We start from the raw sequence: 24,915 nt of genomic DNA, 5'->3' as shown, positions 1-24,915 counted from the left end.
CTTCCTGGCATTAGGATGGCAGGTCGGGGCAGTGAGTCTTGTTGCTAATGTACTCGGGAGTGACTGGCAAAGTGTTTGGGTTTTATTCATTTGTACAGATGGCCGTTAATTTCAAAACTCTGACCGCTCCTCCTGGGGCCAGTCCCGTGTTTTACTGAAGTAATTTATAGCTGAGAAGTACAATGACTTTTTTAATGCATAGTTGCCTTTCATTAAACTTTCTTTTTTTTTTTTTTTGGTTTTTTGGTATGGTTTAACAGTGTTTTGGCTTTGCAGTCAGGCAGCAGCTGGCTGCAACAGGAAGCTGTGGCCAATGAATGTACCTATTTGTTCTTCACTAAACTGTAACCAAGCACTACTATGTTGAAATAAAAAAAAAAAAAAAAAGAGTTTCTGTGCTAGGTTGCTGGAGGCCTGGCTCTGTTTCTCTCTTGGTCTCACCCAGCTCCAGATGTGGTCCTGCAGTCCCCCTCGTCCTGGCCAGGGGCTTGGTTGGCTGTGCTGAGAGATGCAGAGCTGTGGCTGGTACCCTGGGAAAGCTGCTTTTTGACAGGCTCCCAGGGCTGAGCCTGACCAGGCGCAGCTCAGTCTCGGCCAGCCCGTGGCTGCGAGGGAGCAGCGTGCTGCGCTTCGCTCCAGTGTGACTGCAGCATCCCTGCAAGTCCCTTCCCAGGCTTAAATCTGGTTGGGTGCAGAGCACCCAGAGGTGGTTTTTGTGAGGGGTCCTTTGCAGCTGTGGTTTGCTGGGGCTGGGGAGGGCAGAGCAGCATTCCTTCCCCCTGCCCTCACAGTGTGCTTTATCCTCTGATGTTTTTCGGGGCTGGCTGCGGCCCGGAGGGATGCAGAGCTTCTCCTTGTCCCCAGCTCATGAGGTACAACATGCTCAAACCACGTCCTCTGCATCTCACCGCCTTCTGCTTCCACACACACAGCTCGCAGGGCAGGTGGGGAGACGCTTCAGGGTGTGGGCTGTGCTTTGTCCCTTTCTCAGGCCCTGCCATCCCTCCAGCGCAGCACGGAGCTGAAAACCCCAGCTCAGTAACTCGGTGCTTCCCTTATTTCCTTGCACGGGTTTATCTGTGTGGCCTTGAGCTCACCGCAGATCGCAGCAGCTTAGCTGGAGCACACGCTGCATCTTCCTGCGCAGCAGCACCTGCCCCCAGAGCGCGTGCTGGGGGGCTCGGGGTGAAAAGCAGGGTGGCTGCTGGGGCCGCCGCACCCCCTCGCTGCACCCTCGCTGCACAGGGGTGTCTGTTCTCTGGCAGCGCTGCCCACGCGTGAGCCTGTCCTTTGCCCCTGTTGCGAAGGCGGATGGTGTAATCGGGGCTGGCGCTAGCCCTGCCGGACCCGGCTGGCAGCAGGACGGGGTGTCTCGCCCCTTACTTTGCCGAGACAGACGAGTGGCTGCGGGCTGACCTCTGCTCTGCCGCAGCAGCTCTCTGTCCTACTTCCCCAGCTGCTTTGTCCTTGGAGCGGCAAAATTCAACTTGGCTTCAGCCACCGAGTGACTGCGCCGCCTCCGAGGAGCAGCAGCCCTGCGGCAGGTACGTCCTTTCCCTTTTTAGCCCTGCCCGGCTACCAGCGTGAGACGAGCGGATCCCAAGAGAGGACAAACCCGCTTTAATGGGGCAGGAAGGCCAATGGGTCCCAGCGCTTGCTGCAGGAGCCAGGCTGTAACTCGGGCCCTGGCAGCACCTGCTGCCCCACGGACAGTCGGGTGGGGTACAGAGGTACAGCTGAACGCTGGCTCCCCTTGCCCAAAATGAGGAGGAGGGGTACCTCCAGGCACTGGCTGGAAGCAGAGCGGCTTTGCAGCCCCGTTTTCTGCCGCAGCTCTGGTTCCCGACAGCAGAGCAGGTAGAAGAGGGCTGCGCCCACCCTGCATTCGCCTCAGCCTCGTGGTGTACCCACCTTCTCCCTCCCACAAGAGACCAAGACCCAGAGCCACCTTTTTGAGCATGCTTTTACTCCTCACGGGGCAGCAGGGGACCAGCGCTGTTGCTCCCACAGGGTTCCAGCCAAGATGGAGGCAGAAGGTTGGCCAAACGGCAAGTAGCAGGGTTCCTCCAGCGTGCTGCTGCTTGGTTCATCTCCCCTTGCCTTCAACAAGGAAGCAATGACTGAAGCCTACAATGTTAGTGCAGCAGAGGCCGTCAGGAACAGCCCCTTGCCCTGAGGAAATAGCACCAGGAAGAGGAAGGCACTGTTGTAGGGCAGCAGTTCTGAAGCACAGGGGGCTCGTACAATCCCTTGCAGTCCTTTTTTGGCAGTAGAAGGTTAGTGTAGAGACACTTAAGTGACAGGCTGGTGGGAATCATGGAGCGGACAAGGAATTTTCCCCAAATTTATTCAGTGTCACAGTTCTTGCCCTACTCCAGCTTCTGAAGGCAAAGAGAGACAGGTCTAATCCATCAACACAGTAGCAATATTTAAAGAAGTTGTTCAGAATAATCTTCCAATATATAAAATAAACTTGACATACAGTCCCCACTTTTATACAAATAAAAAAAAGTTTTTTTTTTTTCTTGTACACAATATGTCATCAGCAGGTTACAGACAATCAGCTGGGAACAGGAGGTCCAGCAAGTGGTCTTCACCACGTAGTGGTTGGGAGTGCGATGGAATGATGGTGTTTGCCCATTTTTAGACAACCCAGAAGAGCTGAGCAGTGAAACTTTTAAGTCTCTCTTTTTTCAATGAATTCACCGCATAGTTTGTAAGATGTTCCTGAAGTTTTCCAGTTCTCGAACGCTTGTTGAAATCCTGTGTGCAAGGAAAGCAAAAGGGAAACATTAGAGCAACATATGCATCACGCCTTATTTAAAATTCAAGAGGAAGGGACCGCTATCAAGTAAAGCTTTGAGCAGCTCTCGAAGAGAGAATTTAGAATTTCAGCTAAATTAGGTTCTGGTTCCAACCAGGCCCTTCACTAATTTCAGAGACTCTTTTTAAAGCAAACACTGAGAAACACAGTGGAACAGGATGTTACCGAGAGCTCAGCAGTGATCAGACAAACCCATTAACTAGAGGTCAAGAGACAGACCATAATATTACCAGCTATGCAGGCAGGTTGCAGAGTCTCCTCGCAATATCAGCTTGTTTCTTCTGAAGGGCTTTGGTGGTTTTTTTGTTTGTTTGTTTGTTTTTGAATCGCCTACCTCATTTTCTTGCTGAACGCATTTTGCCCCTGGAGCACCAGCATGAGGGAAGATGCCAGATGGGCCTTGGAGGATCCAGCCCACGAGCACCTCTTCCATAGAGAGCTCTGCCCTTCCCAGCCATGCCAAACCTCTGTTTTAAGGAGGTTTTTAATAACCCAAATGGCTTTGGAACAAAAAGCAAAAGACAGAGGTCTGTTTTAAAAGGCTCTTCTAATCCAGATAGGTGGGACAGGAGGTCGGAGTCTGAGAAAGAGGAGCCTCGCCCCGGTCTTTTCACGCAGCAGAGGACTGCCAGGGTGAAGTTGGAGCCGGGCAGCAGAGGGGGAAGGGGAAGAAAGGCGGCAGCTCTTGGCCTGCCAGCCCTCCACTTCCTCTGCAAAAGGACATTCAGGGGGTCCGTGAGTCTCCTGCATGCTGCTTCCAAAGGCTGTGTCCACACGGCACTAGAAAGGCAGAAGGAAGCCCAGCTCCCCCGGCCTAAGGGGAACGCAGCGGCCGTGCTCAGGAGGGGAGCACCACAAACAGCCCTGGGGAAAGAGTATTTTTGGGTTTTCCAAATGTGATGGATGCACATTAGGGTCTGCCCATTGCTGGCCATTCACGCTGCAGAAGGTACAATCAGTAGGTTTGAAGTGAGACACAGCAGGACAGGACCCCTGAGCTTTAGCATCAGCAGCAACGTCGCCCAAAGAAGCCTTTGAAAAACCTGTTTGCCAGAAACTCCAGGTCTGTCAACACCACTAAGCGGTACTGTATAACCCGAGTGTCTGGCAGTCTCCTCTTGCTCCTAAAGGCCTCGTTACCCTCCTTCACTGCCAAGAACTCCTCATCCAGCTCTCCGCAAGGGCTGGATTGATGGATTCCTGCTAAATGCAACCACTGCAAACAGATCTGGGAAGGAACTGGTGGAAGCGAGAAGCCTGAAGGAGAGCTCTAAAGTGAGCAACAGAACAAGAACAGCCACCCTGGTCTGGGGACAATGTGCTCCAAGGACAGTGTCACACAGTGTCTTAAAAATCACCAAATTCTTTGTCTCTTAAAACAAATGCTTCCTTGAATTCCTTACAGAAATGTAGAGTGTAAAGAAGTTGTTTTAAATTGTTCCAACTGTAGCACTCCATATTAACATCATCGGATACTGGAGAGCTTCTGTACGAGACAGTACGATCAGAGCAGGAGTTAACACCGATATTGCTGATGAGAACTGAGTGTTTAAGCTTAAATGGGACAAAACACAGCAGCTTGGGTAAAAGGAGAGGAAAAAGTCTCAAACTAACCTTCCAAAAGCATTAAATAAGGCAACAATTTCTTGTCTTGTCAGCTGGAATCCATAGGAAGGGCCGCTTTCAGGTATCTCTTCTATCAGGTTTTCAGAGAAGAGGATCTTCAGCGCTGTGCCCAAGCCCTGCGTCTGTGCGTGACAAACAAGAGCATTTAATAGCGGGGAGACATCCAGGGCCTGACTCACAAGTTTAACTCTACTCCCTCCTTCATCTTTGCAAGGATTCCTGTTGCCGTCATCTGAGCAGAGCAAGACCTGGATTTCACTTAACCCAGCTCAGAGAAGGCAGCAGAACGGAGCTGGGATGCCTGCTTTATTTAGCGTTACTGTGACAGCAGAGAGACCCAACAGAGGCTTTCTGTCTACATTTGACCACGTGTAAAATTCAGCGCAGATCTCGCCGAACCCCCAGTTTTATAGCACCCTCTGCCTCGCTTGCCACAGGCTCTGCACCCTCTCCCCTCTCTCGGGGAGCAGCTGAGGCAGGTTAACCCAGTTTCCAACTGCAAAGGCAACAGGCAGCTGTTGCCAGGCCCAGCAAGCTGGAATCGGCACACTGCTCCCTCCTGACTGGACTCGGTAATGGCTTGAGCAGCCCTGACCTGTGTCTAGGAGCTGACTGGTATGTAAGAACCGCATCTGCGCGCCCAGTCCCATCAGATGAGGTGCTTCCAAACACGTCCCCAGCTGCTGACAAAGCTTACCTGCAACTTCCCCCACAGGCGACATTTGAAGCAGCCAACACAGTCCATTATCTTAGAAATATTCTTAAAGTGTAGCCTAAATTCCTCCTAGGGGAAAAGACAGTCAAGTTGATCATAGTTATGCACTAATTAGGATTTCTTCCGTGTATTAATCCAAATCCAAGAATGTATTAATTCTGGACTTCAGGCTGAATTCAGTGGGACTGAGTCAGGGAAATGCTTCCTCAAGCGGGGTCCTCAGCAGCAGCTCCCCACTCTCCTGAAGGCACACCCTCCCGTCTGCAGTTACCCACGAGTATCCAAACCATTCAGAAAGCAAAATAAATTGGAAATATCTGATCCGGTACCTTGAGCGTACTGGGGTCCCTTTCAGATCTAGCATTATCCCAGCCACACATCTGAAAATACCCTTTAGACAGCAAGTGCCCCAAAGGGAAGGGCTGGCCAATTACCTTTAGTTTAGCAGCTTCCTTTTTATTCCCAGCAAAGAATGAGTTTTCATCAAAATGCAGCGGGAAAGACCTGAAATAGAAGGAAAAGAGTTTTATCTCTCCACAGCTTGTTTGTACAGCTGAAATCCAGATCCACAGAAGTGTCTGGTTAGGTGCGCAAATGAAACTGATAGGTGTTAGACACTGGACACCTCTAGATGTATTTTAAGTCAAGCTGCTTGTTTCTTAAATCTCTTGGAGGCTTTCCATTTTAGCTTGCATCTCACCTTGGAGACATTTTCAGCAATTGCTCTATGGTTTCTAAGCAATTGTAGTCTGTTTTCTACCAGACGTAAGCACTGAAGGCACAGGAGTGTGACAAGATAAATTCAAACATTGATTGCATTAGAAGACATGCATTTCCCTCTGTTTCCGGTATCTTCCATTCCTCTTACTCCAAACTCTGTCCAACAGCCCAAACTTCTGTTACCAACATATTTTGGATTTAACACAAAGCCAGGACTGGTATTCCACAGATGAGTCAAACAGGTAGCCAATTTCAGGGCTGACACGTAGGCGGTTATTAAATTCAATTCTGCTAAATCAAAAAGGCAGCCTAGACGAGTAAACTGTGGGCTTAATTACCCTCTTTTGCAATTTGAATACGGATACCAATGTACTTGCAGCAATATTACCCTACTGCACAAATCACACTATCCCACTACAAGAACGAACCCAGAACCTGCCTTTGTAGGCGCTTTAAGCGAAAGGTTAAGAGATGCCAGGGTTCAAAGAGCCATTCTCCCCAGGTACCGAATGTAATTACTTGGCCAGATGGAGAATTTCCAGCAATAAGTTTTTCATTTCCACATCGTGACTTTTATTCCCTGTGTACAGCTGGAAACCTGGGCGCTCAAAGAACGGCAGCACTTTGGATAGGGCCCGCAGCTCTATCAGGTAGAGAAAATACAGGTTCTTGAGTCTTCTGGGACCTTCCCCTCTGGTGATGACTTCATCAAATCTCTGCTGGAACTCTGTAACGTTGGGGCCCCATTTCTTCTCTGACCACGTATCTGAGAGCAAAAAAAACAAGACAGGAGGCGGATGGGTATACTTCTTGTTCAACTCCTCCCACCAGCCCAAGCTAAATGGTGAAATGTAACTCCAACCAGGGAGATCCAAGCTTTACAGTAGTCACAGCCTTTTCACTAGCCACAAATTGTTCCAGGGTCAAGAGAGGCATGCTTTTAACCAAACTCAAACCCCATCGAATGCACAACTCCTGCAGACCTTTGTCAGTTGGTTTAAAACATGACCCAGGCTTACAAGCAAAAGCTAAAAACAGAGGCTGCCCATTTTAAACAGAGTTAAATCAGTTGAAGAGTTTCTCATCAGGTGAGCTGATCCTTTCTGAGAGCAGTTCCATGTAAGCTGGTGATAGCTCAACATTTGTCTGCAAGTGAAGAGGGCTGGACGGAAGCATCAGACAGGCTGTGAAGGTCTCTTCGTGCCTTCACTCCTGCCCACGAAAGCCCCCGACTTACTGCAGAACTCAGAAGAGGTCTCTGCTTTGGTCTGAGCATCTGCAGAGGCAGACTGTGCAGGCCTCCTGATCACATTGCACTGGGAAGCAGCGTGGGGGCCAGAGGTTGGGAGACTCCCTAATGAACAGGGAGACCTTAAGAGAATTCCTTCTATTGTGGAAATGCAAGAGAACAAAAGCAGCCAAGGATCAGAGGAGACTGGCCTCTCTTTTCCATCAACAAGCCCACAGGTTTCACAAAGAATATTTCTGTTTTCTCATCCTATCATGTACTTAAGATTAGATAAAGTATGTAGTGGAAGATACAACACAGTCGTATCAAGCTGATGTATTAAAAAAAAAAAAAAAAAAGGGGAGAAATTTTATCTTCTAAATCACCAATGGATAACCAGCCCAGGAGGAAAGGACTCCTTCCCAACTCCAAGCTGAGGCAGGCTCTCTACAAAGTGATGATGGCACCTGCAGATGGGAATCCCTGCATGGACCCAAGCTGAGGCAAGGAACACCTCCGCAGAGCAGAGATCATCTTCTGTAGCCTTTCACCAAGAGAAGCCACCCCTTTCTACACAAGCCAAGCACAGACACATACTTGGCTGCCTGTAGCCAACCTTATTTTCCTAATCCTCTCCACAGTCCCAACTCGTCGCTTGCCTTTGATGTTTCTCTTGTTATTCTACCTCCCAGCTCTAACACAGTCTAACTCACATCAAGGTGAGGCCTATGTGGGCTGCAGAGACTTAAGTATAATTACTTAGTTAAATCTAAATTACTTATCCAAATTCCAACAGCTATCTCTAAATCTGTACTTGATTTTTGTAAGCTTTAGCAGAATAAAGGTGGTAGGCTTGGTCCACAGGTACTGCTCTAAACTGCCATGACTAAATCCTTCGGGAAGTCAGTCAGAACCTGCACCCCACGCTGCATGAGCAGCGTGCCACAGCCCTTGGCCACGTGAGAGACACAAATCATGTTTTCCCATCACCCTAGACTTTCAACCCCAGCGCTGAAATTTAGATTCTTCAGATAGCTACTTATGGACAAAGGCACGCAAAGGAAGTGGAAATGGCATATGGAAACGGATCAAGGCTCTTGGGAAAGCCCAGCCAAGCATTTCACAGTCTAGGTGAGACTATTGCTAAACTGACCGTCATAAAGACAGGCTAGGAAAGGCCAGCCTTGATACGCAGTTAGAAACCCACTCCAAAATAACCTTGGAGGAAGAATAGAAGGAATACGTGCTGGAAGTCTTGGTACATAGCACAGTCCAGCCATTTTCAGACCTGAAGGCACGTGGTAACTGCATTCCTGATTCTGTTACACAACCTGTGTGCTGAGGGAGGGAAGAGAAGAGCACAGAAGTAGGTCTGAACCCTGCTGGAACGGGCTCCAGCTAGCATTTAGCAGAGCCACAGAAGTGTCCATTTAGGACTGACGCAGGAGAGCTAAGGCAGAAAGTAGCATTTACCTTGTAAAAGGTACCTGGCGCTCAAATGGATGTTGATGCTTGCATGGAGACCAGAAATGAGTCTGTAGAAAGCTCGTTTCTCTACACAGACACCTGAAAAGAAACGGGCACTTTAAGATACTGAAAGCATACGTTGTATTTTCCTCTCCTGGCTGTCAGACAGAAATCTAATCCCACTTGAGCGTGGCCAGTAACTCCCACTCACTCCCTCGCCATTTTGCATTCATCCCAGGAGGAGCAACCAAGTTTAGAAAAAGGATTACCTTTCAGCCACTTGTAAAACGTATGCCCTGGAAACAAAAGGAAAACAAGCACATCAGTTTGAGATGCCCTACAGCAGCAGGAGGGCTTTAACACACTGCGTCATGTTTTAGGCCACTTCTTTGGCCACACCTTTCAGAACACAACAGGATGATACACAAATGAGGCAGGGCAGTACCCTCCCCTCTGCAGCACAGGAGAGCAGCCGCCACAGAGGGGAGGGTACTGCCCAAGCCTGATGCCCTGAAACCACCTCTGAGGCGGTTTGAGGCAGTTTCAGGACCTCTGCCCACTCCAGTTTGCAGAAGCAGGGAAAGGAGCATCAGAAGAGCATGAAAATAGTTTTCCTCCTCACCCTTCTGACCAATGCTTTTATAACACAGTGTGGCACCAGCTAAACATAGCACGTGGTCTTTCCCACCCATCTCAGCGCAGGCTGAGGGTGCAGAAGTGCTGCAGAACGGCACAGCGTAAGGGGAAATAAGGACCACTGATCGCTTTTCTCTTCTGGCCAGGATGGGGAGACAGGTATTTTTATTAAAAACAAAATAAAACAGGGCAACCAAGCATGTACAATCACACAAGCCAGTGTTTCACACTACCCCCTACTACATGCTTGAAAGCGATCTGGAGAACATAAACACGGATTTGGAGACAATTTGGAGACAAAGCCATGCCATATACACAGGCCCAGTGCCGCAGGGGGCACACAGCTCCAGGGCACAGGCCTTCGCAGATGCGAGCCCTGCAGGGCCTAAGGGAGCTGGGCACCCAGCTCCTACCAGCTGTCAGAGGCTGCTGGGACTATGAGTCTTGTCAAAGCTCCAGCCTGAGAGCTGCTTTCTCAGCAATAACAAGCGCTGAAAAAAAGCACAATGCAAGTCCTGTTCCTGAAGGCTTACGACACTTCAGTGACTACCTTCAAATGGGACTTGTACTCTTAAAAAACTGCTGGTGCTTTTTAAGGCTCTGCACAAGGATGGGCTGGTCTCAGGGACGGGGAGCTCAGGGGGATCTCTCCACAGGGTCCTGAACACAGCAGAATTTCAAGACAACTTCTGATTTTGCCTGAATAATGAGAATAATAATAATTTTGCTAACCAGGTGCATTATGGAATGGGAGAGCTCATGACAGCATGATAAAGACGCCACATTTGTTTCTGTTATCAGTAAAAACAGAGTGCCACTCACCTCCATCGTCTCCTGATGAAAAAAAGAGCATGAGTGGTACAGGGAGAGAAAAGAGAAGATAAAAATTACACATGACCAAAATTAAACTCCAAAGCACAAGCATTAAGATTGCTCTGTTAATCTGCTCTGACAAGAGAGCAAGCCTCTCCAAGGAGGTTTAGAAATGTTCTGAACACAGAAAACATCACCTCAAACTGCAGCAGTGAACACACCAGATGAGCAATGCTACTGAATAACCTGACCAATGCAGGAGGGATCAATATTTGCAAAGGAAGTAAAATCACCACATAGCTGAAGCAGAGACCAGCAAACAGGGGACACAGGTGTCTACCTCTGCCAGGGATCTCCTGTATGACCTCCGACAGGATACTCAAGGACCCCATCCCTGTTTCCTGCCATTTATTAGTCGCTTGCAATAACTCTCGCAGGTATCAGGTCAGATCCTCTATTTTCATGTCTTCCTGCTTCCTCATCTGCAAAACAGCAGTCCTTTCCTCTCCCCTCAACGTACCTGCGTTATTTCATTCAGATCTTGCCCTAAACAACAGAGGTGGTCAAGGGAAGCACTGATATTTTAAAGGACATGGTACATTTCCTTCACCAGTGCTGCTCCTGAAGTGCCACTCCTTTGCACAAGGGTCAAGGGAAGGGGGGAAAGCACCTACACGGTTTAGGGAAAATCAAGAGATCACCCCAGAAGGTACTGCTGGAACTGTGTTCAGGTCAAATGAACGGGGAGTGAGGCTGATGACGTTCTAGATGTCTGGGCAGGATGGGGCATCCAGAGACATGGGGTCTCTTAGCAGCCTGGGGCAAGAAACTCTTATGTTTCCAAAACCCTTCCCTACTCTCATTTACACTGTCTAGCCTCTGCCTCTAGGGCAGAGTTTCTCTTACTGGATGGTTTCCACAGAGGATCCCAGCCAGGTTCTTATTTCAGTCCATCACAGATGGTTTGGCATTGCCAAATACAGAAACCAGGGACCCAGGAGGAGCTCAGGGTTCAGTCCTGCTCCCAGTCCCTCCAAAGCTCACACTTCTTCCAGGAGTGGAGGATCAGACTTCCTTTCTCCATGATGGGTGCTAGAAAAGCACACTTCCAGGTTCCCTTGCGTTAGCCATAAAATTCTACACTTCATCAAGAGCTACAACATATTTCTCATCCAGTAAAAGTAGCTCAGAGAGCATTGACTGTTCCTGGAGCTAGGATCAGCACACTACTAAACCACTTAGTGAGATAAATAAATGACTCACCTCTACCAGATGCCAAAGGTCTTTTTACATTCTGAGGCCTAAGTGGAAAAAAAAAATTCATTTAAATAAGATATGTAAATAAGCGACTGTCTCCTTGCTGTGCAGAAACACAGCGCAGCAGAAGTAGTCACTTCTCTGCAGTCAAACAGCCTAAGGAGATCTAAGAACCCCTTCTGTGCTTTAGCTTTGCTCAGACAGGAAACGGGTAGAGCAAAACGGGGCTTTTTTTTTTTCCTTTCTTTCTTTAGAAAGAACAGCTAGGAAAACTTGAGTGTCTAGGTGCTAGTGGACATTATCCCACAGCCTTGGTGCAACATGATACACTAGTACAAATGGGGAGAAAATCACTAGGGAGATCAGAGCAGGCAGGACTACAGACCAGCGCCCACCAGTACTGTGCATCAGCCCCAGAGGTACGCACAGCAGAGTTCAAACTGGCAGACAGACTGGGGAGAGAGCTCCCTGCAATGGCCAGGGAGGACAGGACCGTGTGCCCAGGACCACGTCACACAAGAGACGTGCACACCCTGCCAGGCTGCTGTCTCGCCACACCGCAGTGCTTGCACCGGGAGCCTGCACCAGGGCAAGCTGTGATCCAAAGAAGAGCCAAGGGGGGCTCACGGGATAGCCACATGGCTGTCCCCTCCTCTGACAGCCCGCACTGCACAAACATTGCTGCAAAGATAGGAGGATGGGGATTAATGGAGCAGTTAAAGCACATGCAGCCCCTCTGCAAAAATCAGTGCCTGCAGGCTTGTGGAACCTGTCTCCCAAAGCACCTACTTGAAGCAGTTTTCTTCGTAAATACTGTTCCAAATTTTCCAGGCATCCGGTCCTTTGTAGCCAGTGTAGCGTTCGGGATTCAGGAGTAAATCCACGTACTCCGCATCAGGAGAATAGATGTCTGCAAAGCAGAGTGCTAGGTCAGTGACAAAAGCTTCTGAAGGAAAATGACATCTTCCAAGGCTGGTCTAGCCACCCCTTTGCATACTGAACAGTCTTGCCAGCAGAGACCAGCTCATCCCTCTCCAGAGAGGCAGGTGCATAATATTTGCTACGCATCAACCCATTGCAGCAGGCAAAGCTCTCTGGCCTTCAGAGCTATTGGAGCGCAAGGCCACTGATGGCAAAGCAAACTCTGAGCACGCTCCATCCAAACTGCTAACTTCCTAAACACAGCAAGACCCTGACCAGCAATGAAGCTTTGTCAGAAATATTTGCATCATGTTATTTTCAAAATACTGAGGGCGAGGGGGTGGAAAAGAGAAGAAATCCTATATACGTTCCAGGCTTGCTGAAATATTACATATTGGCCTGGAAGTTCTGCAGAGGTACTTAAAATCCCATTACAAGACTCGTCAGATCAAACAGGTCCCTATACCATCAGCTTCGCAGAAGCTGTCTGAAGAGTCATCGTGCTGTGTCCACTGAAGCACTGCCTGCTGGGCTTCCTTGCTGCAAAGAAAGTGAAAAAAGACTATCAGAAAGAACATGGATACTAAATTCTCTTCAAGACAAGTAAGAATTGTGGAAAAAGAAGTCAAACCTCAAAGAGCCATCAACAGCTCCAAGTCTCTTGGCTTCTTCACATTCTTCAGCAAGGTTATTGGCTTCTTCCGAATACTGGGTTGAAAAGCAAAGGGGTGGAGAGACAGGGGGATTTAAAAAGTGGTTTTTCTGCTGTTAAAATTCTGCCTTTAATGCACTAATCAGTTTAAGCATCAGAAACACTTTTATGATTCATCCCACCCTGTATTTCCACAAGATGTCTGTAGATATTCAGAAGCTTCTTATGCAATTGTGATGATTGTTGCAGGGACTCAGAGCAGCCTCTGGCACTGCCATAGGAGCATTTTGTGCCTGATGATACCTGCTCTTGGAGAAGTCTCCTAGACTGCTCTACGTCAGTGGAGGGGAATACCTGACTTCAGGACAGCCACCTCAAAGGCTCTATAGCATGCCAAACACTTGAAGAGGGTAAAAATTTAGCCACGAAGTACATCCCGACAAATACTGCCCATCTGATTAAGGCAGCTTTTATCAGCTGCAGTGACGCACAACTGGTCCTATAAGCTGCATCATTTTGTGCACACAGGCACACCTACCTTGTAACTTCCAGATCTGATTCCACCGGGAACTTCATCCTGAAAGACAAAATTGAGCATGTGCTACATGTGGGGCTGATGAGGCCTTTCAGCCTAATCTTTGAGAAAGATTAGGAAGGTTAACACAGTTTCTAGAAGTTAGAAGGTAATCAAAGCATTCAGCTTAGCTTTCAATACATCCAATTTCTGGCTCCTCCACAGACTAAGGTTAAGCAATATTCCTGGTGTTTAATTTTGATTTTTTGCAAGACTCCTCCAAAGGTCGAGCAGCCTTCCACGGCTGCTATGTCAGGTTATGTTTTGCTTACCCAAGCATAAGGTTGGGGAAGCCAATATAAACTTCAGAGGAGCTGAAGTTGCCTCTGGTCAGCTGATGTCTGGCATCCTGTCTCCTGGTGATGCCGGCGCTCCTGGCAGGAGCCCAGGCGTCTCCTCAGATATTGCAACTCCCAGCCCCTCATGCACGTCATTCAAAAACTTCCCTTTTACCACTCCATCACATAATGCCAGGCTTGCCAGCCCTACACAACCCGAGCAGTACATGCAAGACAATCAGGCCCTAAATTCTCTTCAACTTCCATTTCCTCCATCAGTAGGAAGGCAGTAAAACCACTTCTACACTGCAGGAGCAAGTACTATGATGGCAAACAGCATAGGAATAGAAAAATTAAGCAATTAATAAGAGTTATTTTTGTTGCTTTCAGAATGAAATGGACCCAAATAAAAAAAGAAAAAAACACCACAAAAAACCAGCACTGACACAGTCAGTTCTTAAAATAAGAACAACTTCTAGCTAGTACTAATGTAATTGTAACATTACTCTGTCACACTGGTCATAATCATTACCAAAACCATCCTTTTTAAGGAAAAAAATATTTAAACAAAATTCAGGGTTATTTTGAGGAAAAAAAAAAATCATCATTCCATTTTGGGTTCATAATAGGTGCATTTTGAAGACCAGAGGACTTCAAAAGGAGAAGCAAAGGACACTTGTTTGAGGGGTAGGGCAGCTGCTGAGAAAACAAATGAATTTAACATACCTGAGAATTCATATAACAACTGATGCCCACACACACACCTGTACCAGATTCTTTCAGTGTGTCATATCAGCTTAGATATTTTTTCAGCCAACAGCTACACTACATCAGGTTACCACAGAGTTACCAGGTGAGGGGGACAGACACCTGCTTCACTGCAGCATACTTTAAATCATACATGAAAATAAACCAGCGAGTTGGAAAAATGCATGCAAGTAGCATCAGGAGTCCTCTTTCAATGAGAGCATCCATCGCACCATCAGCATGGCATACCCCTGTGCACCTTTAACATAGCCACTGACTGCTCTAGAGACCCAGGAATGAGAGCGTAGGATGGTCTGTGCTGGCTGCCAACCCACAGAGCCAAGCTGGGTGGCATTGTCACCACCTCTATCAACCCAGCAACCAAGTTCTGATTCACTCACTTTCTCAGCCCCTTCTTTTCAGGCAGACACCTGCAGTCAAGATGTCTTCTTTTAGCTCAGCTAACAAAACTGTTTTGTCCGGGATACAGGGACAAGAGTGTTTGCTTTTGTACTGAGAAACAGAGGATTCAGAAAGAGCCATTTCATGCGAAGAGAGGGGGCTGGAAAGGGCCTAGTCAAATCTGTCAGCCAAAACTGCAAATCACAGTGTAGCTCATGGGCCAACAGGGTGAACATCCTACCAATTAACACGAGAGGCACTTCTTGTAACAACAGTGGATTTGCCCAAAATCCATCTCATGAATACCAAAATAAAAGAGGCATCAGGACAAGTTTTTGGCCATTCGCAGAGGGTCAGCTATTAAAAGCCTAGCCTTTCTTTAAACTTTCAGAATTTAGCATTTTGGCCTTTCTCATGCATACCAGTACTACTGCACCTAAGAAAGCTCAGTCAGAGCCACAGTTTTGCTACAGCTACAATAACGAGAAGAGTAAGTCATTTGTCCGCTTCTTCCTCTTGGTCTGCAAAAGCCAAATATAGAATAGAGGTAAAAGAATGGATTTGGTACTTACAGATGGGCAGGGCTTTACGGCACAGTCTCTTATTCCACAGTGACTGTTGTCATTCCAAAAAGGACAAGGTTTCTTTAGGTTTACCTACAAATAACATATTATCCTATTACACATTTCCTCCGTGCAACCAAGCCAACCTTCCACCCCACAGTTTAACAACACACATCTTCAGCGCCTCAGCGCAAGACTTCAGATTAACAAAACTTAGTGCGAGGTTGAGTGCAGTGAGAGTGGAAACAGATGGCGTTATTTATCTTAAAGTTGATCACACTCATTCGCTTGTGTCTCATACGAGGTGTGTGTGCCCATGCAGCCTGGCCAGGACTGTTTGTGGTAACACAGAAGACAAGTCACAAAGGCCACCGATTCCTAATCTCATCCTGAGGCTCCTGTTGAGCAATGACAAACTGGGTTTTGGCCAGGTGGTTTGTATCCTTTAGGAGCCAACAGTTACTATGGGGCAATCTTTGGCCTTGGAATATTGCTCATGTCATTCTCCGTGAATCTTAGGGGAAGTTTGCTCCCCATTGATTTTGTTTCCTTGTTTTGGGCATCTCAGGACTACAGCCTGCCTCCCTGTCAGAGGAGCAGGAAGAGGATGTGCTGGAGCCTGGCTGCCACCCTCCTGTGGCCAGAGCACAGGTCTTCTGCTGTCAAGTCATCTGTGTTCTGGACTTGTTGGCGTGCAAGCCTTCTGGGCTTGACGGGAACAAATAATTCCTTGGTGTTTACCAGATTGATTGCTATCACTCATGTCCTTGTTATCAGTACAGGTTATTCTTTTAATCCTTGCTTTGCTGTTTCTTCTGGTGCTTTCACACACAGCCATTTCCATTCCTGCTTCATTCAGACCAATCTTAGTATTTCTGTTACAAATCCCAACACTGGCAGGGGAAAGGAAGCTTCTTTAACAAGTCCTAGTCTTTCTCTTCTATGAGTTGGTATCAAGTACCATTCTTCCAAAACAATTAACATTTAACAAGATTTTGTGGGTTTGGTAGAGAGGGGGAGCAGGGAAAAGCAGCTCTACCCCAGCAATTTTATATATGGGCCTGTTCTAGTTTGCAGTGCTGTGAAGTTGGGAACTTTTTAAACTGTTCTTACAGAAGAGTAAATACTTGTTTTGTCTGTGGAAACAATCAGGCAACAGTCGCTGTTCAGTATCTGTATGCAGCAGGGAAAATACTGCCCCATAACCCAAACATGCTCAAACAAACCTCACATTTAGTCAAATACATGCAATCGCACTGAATGGGGGCAGAATCCATCTAATGACAATGGTCTGGCATTGTCAGATGTAACAGTAACATCAATTCACCTGAATGTCTGGTAACTAAACCGGGCTTTCCATGCCAATGGGGTGACCCTATGAATACTCTCATTATGCCACGTGGATCTCTGGTCATCAACATTTTTGAGCCACAGCTCAACAGAAGAAGTCATTTAATGGGTCTACTGCTTAAGTTCTTAAGAGGGAAAAATGCATAAGAAAATATCTTTAAAATCGTGCATCTTCTAAGCACATTGTACCACATTAAGATTCTCCTGATAACTGAGGAGTCCCACTTACTGACTACATTCTTAAAAGATCAGGATTAAACTGTAAGTATCTGATTTTAAAAAGATCAGTGATAACTTCAAGGAAGATTAAAAAAAAAAAAGCAGCAGCACACAAAATAAATACAATTCTTGTATGAGAAAATTACCTTGTAGTATCTAAAATAGTCACTTTCCAGAAGTTCGTTCAGTCTAGGAAAAAGCTTGTAGTTGTTGAAGGCATCAATGGTTTCTACATCACAGGTGCAGTCATCTAAATGACCAGTAACCTGCCAGATAAAAAAAAAATCCCAAACAACCAAATATGAACAACTTGGCCAGTACTTTTTAATACTGCAGATAATAAAACAAGTCACAATTTTCTTTCCTTTTACCAGTGAGTCAACTAGTTAAGTTTAACCAGAATTAAACAACATTAAACCAGACTGTGCTGAATTGGCAGAGAACTTTTGATGCATCCTTTAGGATGTGTCCCGTACTTGTTGCTTGGGGACAGGTAGTTTTATTTGGGAACGCTTTTCCTCTAACACATATCGATATATTAGAATTCAATGATGTCCAAGTAATAGGCATCAGACAGACACTTCCATCTCTAAAAAGCAGAGATGACCCACACATTCGACTAGATTGCATCATACACGTACAGAAAACACACAGCCCTTGTCCACACGTCAGACGCAGTTACACGGATCACAGACGCTTCCGTCAGGGCCAAATCCAGCACGACACAGGACATTGGCTGCTGTAACAGCTGTGAGCCATACACACTGCCAGCTCAGGCTCCTGTTTGAGACTAGCCTTCTCAGTATGCCACTCCTGGCAGGATGGCATACAGGTGAGAGCTGGCATTTGCATAAGGGACCAGTCAGGCAACAATAATGCCACCGAAGATTACAGCACTCAAAGAAAGTCCTTGTTGTTAACCAACTGTGCTGCAGCCATTTGTTTGATTTAATCAGAACCACAGCAACTGCAACAGTCTCTCTCCTCGCCTCAGAGAGCCATTTGGCAAGAAAACATTTGTTCTAAATCTGATGGAGAAAGCCAATACTTCTTGCATCATCCTGAACAACTCAACAAGCTGTGTGCAAGCCCTGAAGAAAAAAGAAAAGGGAAAAAAAAAAAAAAGGTAGCACAAATTCAGCTACGCCTTTCTGACACGTAGTTTACTGTCTGGATGACAAAGTTGCTGCACAACTCAGAAGTAGTTTTGCTTCCCCCACACCCCCGATGAGTACTTGGGGAAATCACCCTGGCCAAAATGAAGTATTACTACTCATTCACTCTCAACAGCACGCCAGGGATTTTTCCTGGATGTTGATGTAGCAATACAACACGTGGCAAGGTGCCATTCCCCAATATCAGAAAAATTCAGGGTTTTCAGACCAGACAGTTGTTTTAAATCAATATTGTTGATTTATGAAGCAAGGAATGGGATGTTTGCACAGTTTGTGGTAAGAAACCCTCTTGCCACTTCTGTCCCAGAAAGCCTACAAAATCCTGGTAGCAGCCAGCACAGAAACAACGTACCCCGCACTATTGTTCTAGGGGGTCATGTCCAATCTCTGCCTTCTCTCTGCACACAAGAAAGCTGGAAGCAGAGACAAGCAGAAGAAGCCTGGAAACACCGGCATGGGCAGCTGCTGTGAAGTGTGACAGAGCACACTGCCTAGTGGTGGCATAAAAGCTCCCCAGGGGAGGCCAGGACAAACAGGCAGATGGGGGATGCACGAGACCCAAGAAGGCACTGGACTGTATTTAAGGGGCTTCCCCTTTTCTTACTTCTAAAGCACTCAACCAGCCTAAGGGTTGCTGAACACTGTGGGACAGCGAACAGAAGCAGGTATTGCCCCTCTTGCAGGAAAGGCAGCAGATGACCCAAGTCACAGGCATCTTGGCAGCAGATGACCCAAGTCACAGGCATCTTGGCAGTCAGAACCAGGAAAGGGAGTGAAAACCTGCAGGCCTCAAGGAAAAGCCTCCCTGATTCCAAAGCAAAGGTGCTACTCCAACCTTCACAATAAGGGCAAAATATATTCGTATATACAGAGAGAAAAGAAAGAGCCACGTGAGAAACATGAGCCAACTGCCTTGACGCATTTCTGGAGAGCCATTATCTGAATAATTCAGATAATTCAGCAAGACCTACACATCAACTTAAATAAAACCATTATAATTACTATGGTGGAAATTAAGGTCCTTGCCCTCCTTCCGAGAAGGAAGGCAGAAATGGAGCACTTGCCCTCAGAGCACATAGTCACATGAAACGGGGAAGGGGGGAGAAAAATAGCCTGGATTATGCACAGAGCACCTTCAAGGCAAGTGCAAGCTTCCTCCTGCCACCCTGGACAGAGGAGGAAGGAATCCAGGCTCTAGATCCAGACTGCTGCATAGCAGGAATTAGTATTTTGGAAACAGCTTTTTTCAAAAGGCTTTTGATATTTTGGACTCAGCCACACTGATCTAAGGGGGAGTGAAGGGAAATCTATTAGAGAGTGTCAGAATGCCCTACTCCACTTGAGCAAATAGTTTTTGTTAAGACATCTTATTTGGAGGCTCACTTCTGTTTCTTGGGTTCACACTGAAGCCCACCGCCTCATCCTCACACAGGTACCATAATGCCTCATGCATTTTGCATGGTAACAAAGATTAACAGCATAGCAATTAAGCTTTCCACTAGCCTGAATCACCCCTGTAAAAGACAGCAGCGATTTGCTAATCCAGTTACACAATTTAAAGCTGTTTCAAAATTAAAAAAAAAAAAAACCAACAACAACAAACCACAACAAAAAACCAGCCAACCACATTTTTTATTTCTTGGAAACCTGGCATCCTTTGAGGCAGGCAGCTTATAGATTCGGTCTAAAAGTGGCCTACAAAAAGATTTGTGGATAATCTTCATCTGCTCTCTGTACCCACGCTAGACAAACATATCACTCCAAGGAATGACATTCCTGTAAGAGGTAACATCGGAGCACCCAGCCAGCCCTCAACTGAAACGGCACGCACCACTCACACCAGACCTGTCTTCGCTATGTCTAGCGACCAATTCAAGCCAGAACCAACCTGGCAAAACATCATCCTGAAAATAATCCAGGGTGAAGCACTGCAGGTGCTCCTACAATACTCAGGAGTAGATGGGGGCCATGCTTTGGAGATCTCCAAATATCCGCTGTTTGGTTTAGAAAAACAGCGGTGGGGAGATCAGCCGCAATGCCACCAGGAACCTGTCTGTGAGAGCAGCACAGGCAAAGGGGAAGCGCTGGGGAAAACTTGAGCTCTGCTCAAGTCAGAGGGAAAACTCCTTCTTCCTCCAAGGATTTCAGTCAGACTGTGCAGAAATGGGTAATTTCCCTAGCCTGCACATGGCTAATAAGGTATCGCTGGCCTGCTTACCTTCCTGCTCTGCCTCCTAAGCCACCAGGCTGCTGAGAAAAAAAAGCTCAGCCAGGCCTGGTGACGCCACCTGTATGTGCCCAACCTACCACAGTTCACAACCAAAGGAGCACAGAAGACAGCATCAAGAGCCAAGTCTCCTCAGAGACCAAGACGAAAGCCCCAGTGATGCTACCACCAAACAGCATGGACTCGCTTTAAGACACGGGGAAGCGGGCAGTATCAGATCACTTGGCAGGGCATGGTCTTCGTCCCAGAAGTTCCCTCTTGCTCCATGACCGCCTGCCACCCCAGAGCCTGTTTCTTTCAGCCCTGTACACAGCCAGAGACTCACTTGTTTTGGACTTCAATTCCTGCTGTCAGAGCAGTTGAGCTACAGCATGCGTCAAACATGCCCTGCAATGGGTGGTGCCTTAAAACACTTTCCCCCCACCTCCCCAAAATATTTATCTACATCTTCAGCCTGTAGTAATTAGAACAGTTGTTGTTTAAGATGAAACATAAATTGATCCAGTCCCAAACACGTGCTATGTGCTTGCCGGCATCTGTGAACCACTGAGCTGAGCGGCAGCGATGGGCTGCGCTCCACCCAGCAGGGGTGTGAGAGCCTGGCATGAGACCGACAGGCAGGGCTGGGTTGGCCCGGTGGGAAGAGATGCAACGGAGCCGACGGAACAGACGCGACACAAGTGGCTCCGGCTGCTGAGCAAGCACTGAAGAAGGCGTTCGGCTGGTCCTCTGCAATAGCCGCTCTCCATCCCTTCACACTGATGTACCCGCCTCGTGCACATAACACGTGTTGAAACACCACCACACGTGGACTCTGCATAATCCTTGAGTTTGGCCTTGGCTTCAACTTCCTTTACCTCCATCCCAGGCTCCTGTCAGTCTGCTCTGCCCTCCACTGCTGGTCTGTCTCCCCCCACCTCCTTCTACTTCCCCCAGTGTCACAGAAATGCTCCCTGGGCAGTGGATTTAGGGCTTTCTTCTCTTGCTATGGGCTCTGTCCCAGACTCATACACCACCATCTACTGCACAGCTGGGCAGGAAAGAAGGCAAACTCTTCTCTGCATCTCCCACTTGCAGCTACAATAGGGCACAGGGAAGGGAATACTACAGTGGCAGAGGAGTTGCTTTTAGCCTGTACCAACTTCACTGGCAGCTGCCTGCTCTTGTAGACAAGCCACAGCAGTCCTAGGCTCATGGCAAGCCAATGCTTTCCCTGCTGCCCCAGCAGAAGCCTCCTTGCAGTTGCCCTGCGCAAGTGATTTGTGGCTCTGCCTGCGGCACTCAGTCCAGTTAGGTCTCCCCTTCATCCTTGCCAGCGCACTTGGAGCAAGTAGCTGGCAGCCAGGTGAGGACAGTCATGCCCACCATCTGCCCTGGAAGCAGTATATGCCAGCCCAGGTGCTTTCTCCCCCTATCTTTTGCCCAGAAAACAAGGACTGGGGCTTCCGGAGCTCACACAGAAGCAAAGCTCACATGGAGAGCCTCAGGATGGGCTTAAACCGCAAAGGCTGAAGTGCTGTCTGATGGCACCTCCAAGGATCTGCTAACCAAGAAGGATCTGCAGCTGCTCTGCACTTGGAAGCTACCTCCTGAGCCACCCCACAGAGATCAGGAACTGTGCTAGGTACGAATTCCTGCCCCAAAGGCTGTTGGGTGAACACCAATTCAACAAGAACACAAGAGCGGCTTGAAAGTCTGTTGAGGTAACAACGAAGTAACTCTCAGTGCCCGGACTCACCCCTAATGACAGCATACTGACCACAGAAATGCCCCGCAGGAAACCTGCCCTCTGCCAGACCAGAAACCTAGCCAAAATCCCAGTCTGCCAAACACCTGCAGCACATCAGTTTAATGCAGCTACATCAGTCTGTAAACAGCAAACGAGCGATAATTACGAGGAACACAGAGAACTGATTCATGGCTGACTAAAGCATTAATGCAAACAGGATCAGCTGGGTGGGGGGCGAGCTGCCTGTAAAGTTCGAGGGAACTCCAATATTGAAGTGTTATTCAGCGCTAATGAGACAGATTGGGAAGCAGAAACAGTATGTGAAACTTAAGTGTTTTTAGTAACAGATGAATGTATCTAATAAAAGTTTCAGGACTGGTTAGCAACCTCTCTAAGTAAATGAAAAGCTAAAATAACAGTCAAAAAAAGCAGGTGAGGCATTGCTCTTAGTAGTACAGACAGACAAGAGCACAACTCCCATTCCAGAACTATGGCCCACTTAAGTCAGCATTTGAAATACTGCTACAGCAAGCGCTCTCAAGAGCGGCCCTTGTCAACTGTCCCAACATGGGCTGATGGACAAGTCAAAGCTCCCTACGTCAAGGTTTATTCATCTGACAAGGCCATGAGACAACAAGAGATGGTTCACAGGAAGAAACCAAAAGCTATACCCAGGCCTATATATACTTGAAGTATATAAGCAAAGGAGGGTAAAACACACCATTTAAGGCTTGCCCTATATTTTATTTGGCGGTAAATAAAAACCACCAGACCAGTTCTGCACAAGATGATCAGCAGATTATTTTTTACAAAAAGATGAGGCAGGCCTCGGGTGTGTTTTTAAAAGGTTAAGTGGTTAGTAAGGCTAAGAAACGCTGCCCTACGTAACACAGGGCTTTCCCAAAGGCAATAAAGTCTGGAAAAATCTTGAACCTGAACACTTTTACTGAAAACTAAACCAAAGCATACGCTACTCCATAAACAAGAAGCACATTGCAACAAACCAAGAGTGTACAAAGTACAATGCCAGTTCCTCCTACCCAAGGAAAAAAGCCTGCAAGCCATTACTATGCCAGAATGCCAGTTCCTTTAGTGGTTAGGGCTTTTTATCCCATACCACACTCCTGACTCAGACCTCGATCCTTAGGAGACAAATTGCACTGTTGAACAGGAAGCGTACAAGCAAAAACCCTATAGAGATAGAGAATCGAACTGGGTGATTTTCAGTTCTTTATCAGCCTAGCTTGTATTTACCATTTCCACATGAAACTGTCAAGAGCCACCCAGAAGGCAAAGCCAAGTGCACAATTGCACTTGTTTTCTTTCTCCACCTTCAATTTCTGACTCACAATTAAGCACTGGATTTTTAATACAGCAAGAGGGGGTTCTACAATAGCTTCCTTTTTTTAAAAGGCAACAAAAATAAAGCACTAAATACATTCTACCATCTTCATTCCTCGATCTTGCAAATGTGCTTGTGCAAAGCTAAGTCAAAAGGAATCTGCATAGCGACCATTCCCCAAACCCAGCTACGTGGTCTGATCTCTTGGTCGACTATACTCAGTTCTCTCATTGCTGTACATCAACAGAAGGTGCACCGAGTGCCACAGGTAATACACCTGGTGTATCAGCAAGGGGAATTAACCCTGGAAGAGCTGTAACGAGCGGGGCAGCCCAGCTCACCCCTGGGCACGGCAGGGTAGGGTAGCAGGCACACCTGCTGCAGCCACGCTCTCTCCTGGAGAGCGGAGTCGGGAGGAACAGCAAGGCAGACCTGCAGGGGAGGGGATGAGGCAGCTCCCAGACATTATAGTAACACACATCCCTGAAACATCCGACGAGAGGCACTTGGGTGGTTAGGGAAGAACTGCTCCCCTAGCTGACACGCTCACCTTTCCTGCAAGGGGCAGGGAGAGAATACAGTTAAGAAGGCAAAGAAGAGGGCACGGGGCTCCTCGGCGGGCAGAAGTCAACCTCCGAGTCCCTTTCCTCTAGGCTTTCCGATGCTCGGAGAGGAGCCGAGGCACTGAGGCACCTGCACCCAGCGATGCTCACGGGAGGGTCCGCACCCCCCGTGCCCGCCCCGAGGGCAGGAGCCCCAGTTCCACGCAGAGAGTGCCGCCGCCGCCCGCCCTGTCCCGTCCCCCCGGCAGAGCCCACCTGGCAGAAGCAGCGTCTCTCCGCCGCGCCGGGCGGCCCGCGGGGCACCACCGGCAGTAGCAGGACGGCGAGTCCCAGCGCCCGCAGCAGCAACCCACTGTCCGCCGCCATCTCGCCGCGCCAGCACCGCCGCCGCCGGCTAAAGCAGCCGCGCCGCGCCGCGCACCGCCCCTCGCCGGGGGCGCGGCCGCCGCCGGCTACGCGCCGCGCCGCACGCAGCCTGGCCGGGCCCGGCCCGGCCCGGCCCGCGGGGCTGCCCGCTGCGGAAGGGCGTCCGGGTCCTCGCTGGGCAGCGGGGAGGTGGCCCGGGGAAGTTGCCCAACTTCTCGGCCGCGGTGACTCACTCGTACCGGGACGGGGTGGCCCTGCCGGGAGACGGGCGAGAGCCAGCCCGCGGCGGGGGACCCACGTCCGCAAAGGTGGCCCTGATCGTCAGCAAGAGCCAGGGCCCCTCTCCAGCGGCCCGGCACTGCTGTTCTGCCTCCTGTGCCAGCGCAGAAAGCAGCCCGGCGTCCCGAAGGAGAGATGTGGCCCGGGCCGATCTTCTCCCGGCAGTGCCCTGGGTGTTCCCCGGCCCGCACGGAGCGAGGGGCGGCAGCTGGCCCTGCTCCGGGGGACGTGCTGGTGATGGG

The 24,915-nt window shown here is 48.4% G+C and overlaps 1 protein-coding gene across 1 annotated transcript; it reads right to left on the bottom strand.

Moving 5' to 3' along the window:
* Window positions 1-60: 60 nt before the first annotated feature.
* ERO1A (endoplasmic reticulum oxidoreductase 1 alpha) lies at window positions 61-24,607 on the bottom strand. Its single transcript, XM_075503950.1, has 16 exons — window positions 24,284-24,607; window positions 17,139-17,258; window positions 15,433-15,516; window positions 13,398-13,436; window positions 12,839-12,915; window positions 12,674-12,747; window positions 12,076-12,196; window positions 11,293-11,330; window positions 10,039-10,050; window positions 8,850-8,876; window positions 8,587-8,679; window positions 6,405-6,651; window positions 5,600-5,669; window positions 5,148-5,234; window positions 4,439-4,572; window positions 61-2,763 (listed from the first exon to the last, which is right to left on the bottom strand). The coding sequence occupies exons 1-16, from the start codon at window positions 24,392-24,394 to the stop codon at window positions 2,703-2,705; spliced, it is 1,395 nt and encodes a 464-aa protein (XP_075360065.1). The 5' UTR covers window positions 24,395-24,607; the 3' UTR covers window positions 61-2,702.
* Window positions 24,608-24,915: the final 308 nt, after the last annotated feature.

This window comes from Mycteria americana, chromosome 5 (genome assembly GCF_035582795.1).
Source record: "Mycteria americana isolate JAX WOST 10 ecotype Jacksonville Zoo and Gardens chromosome 5, USCA_MyAme_1.0, whole genome shotgun sequence".
In the NCBI taxonomy this organism is placed as follows: Eukaryota; Metazoa; Chordata; class Aves; order Ciconiiformes; family Ciconiidae; genus Mycteria; species Mycteria americana.
This window is presented reverse-complemented; position numbering and strand designations above follow the sequence as displayed.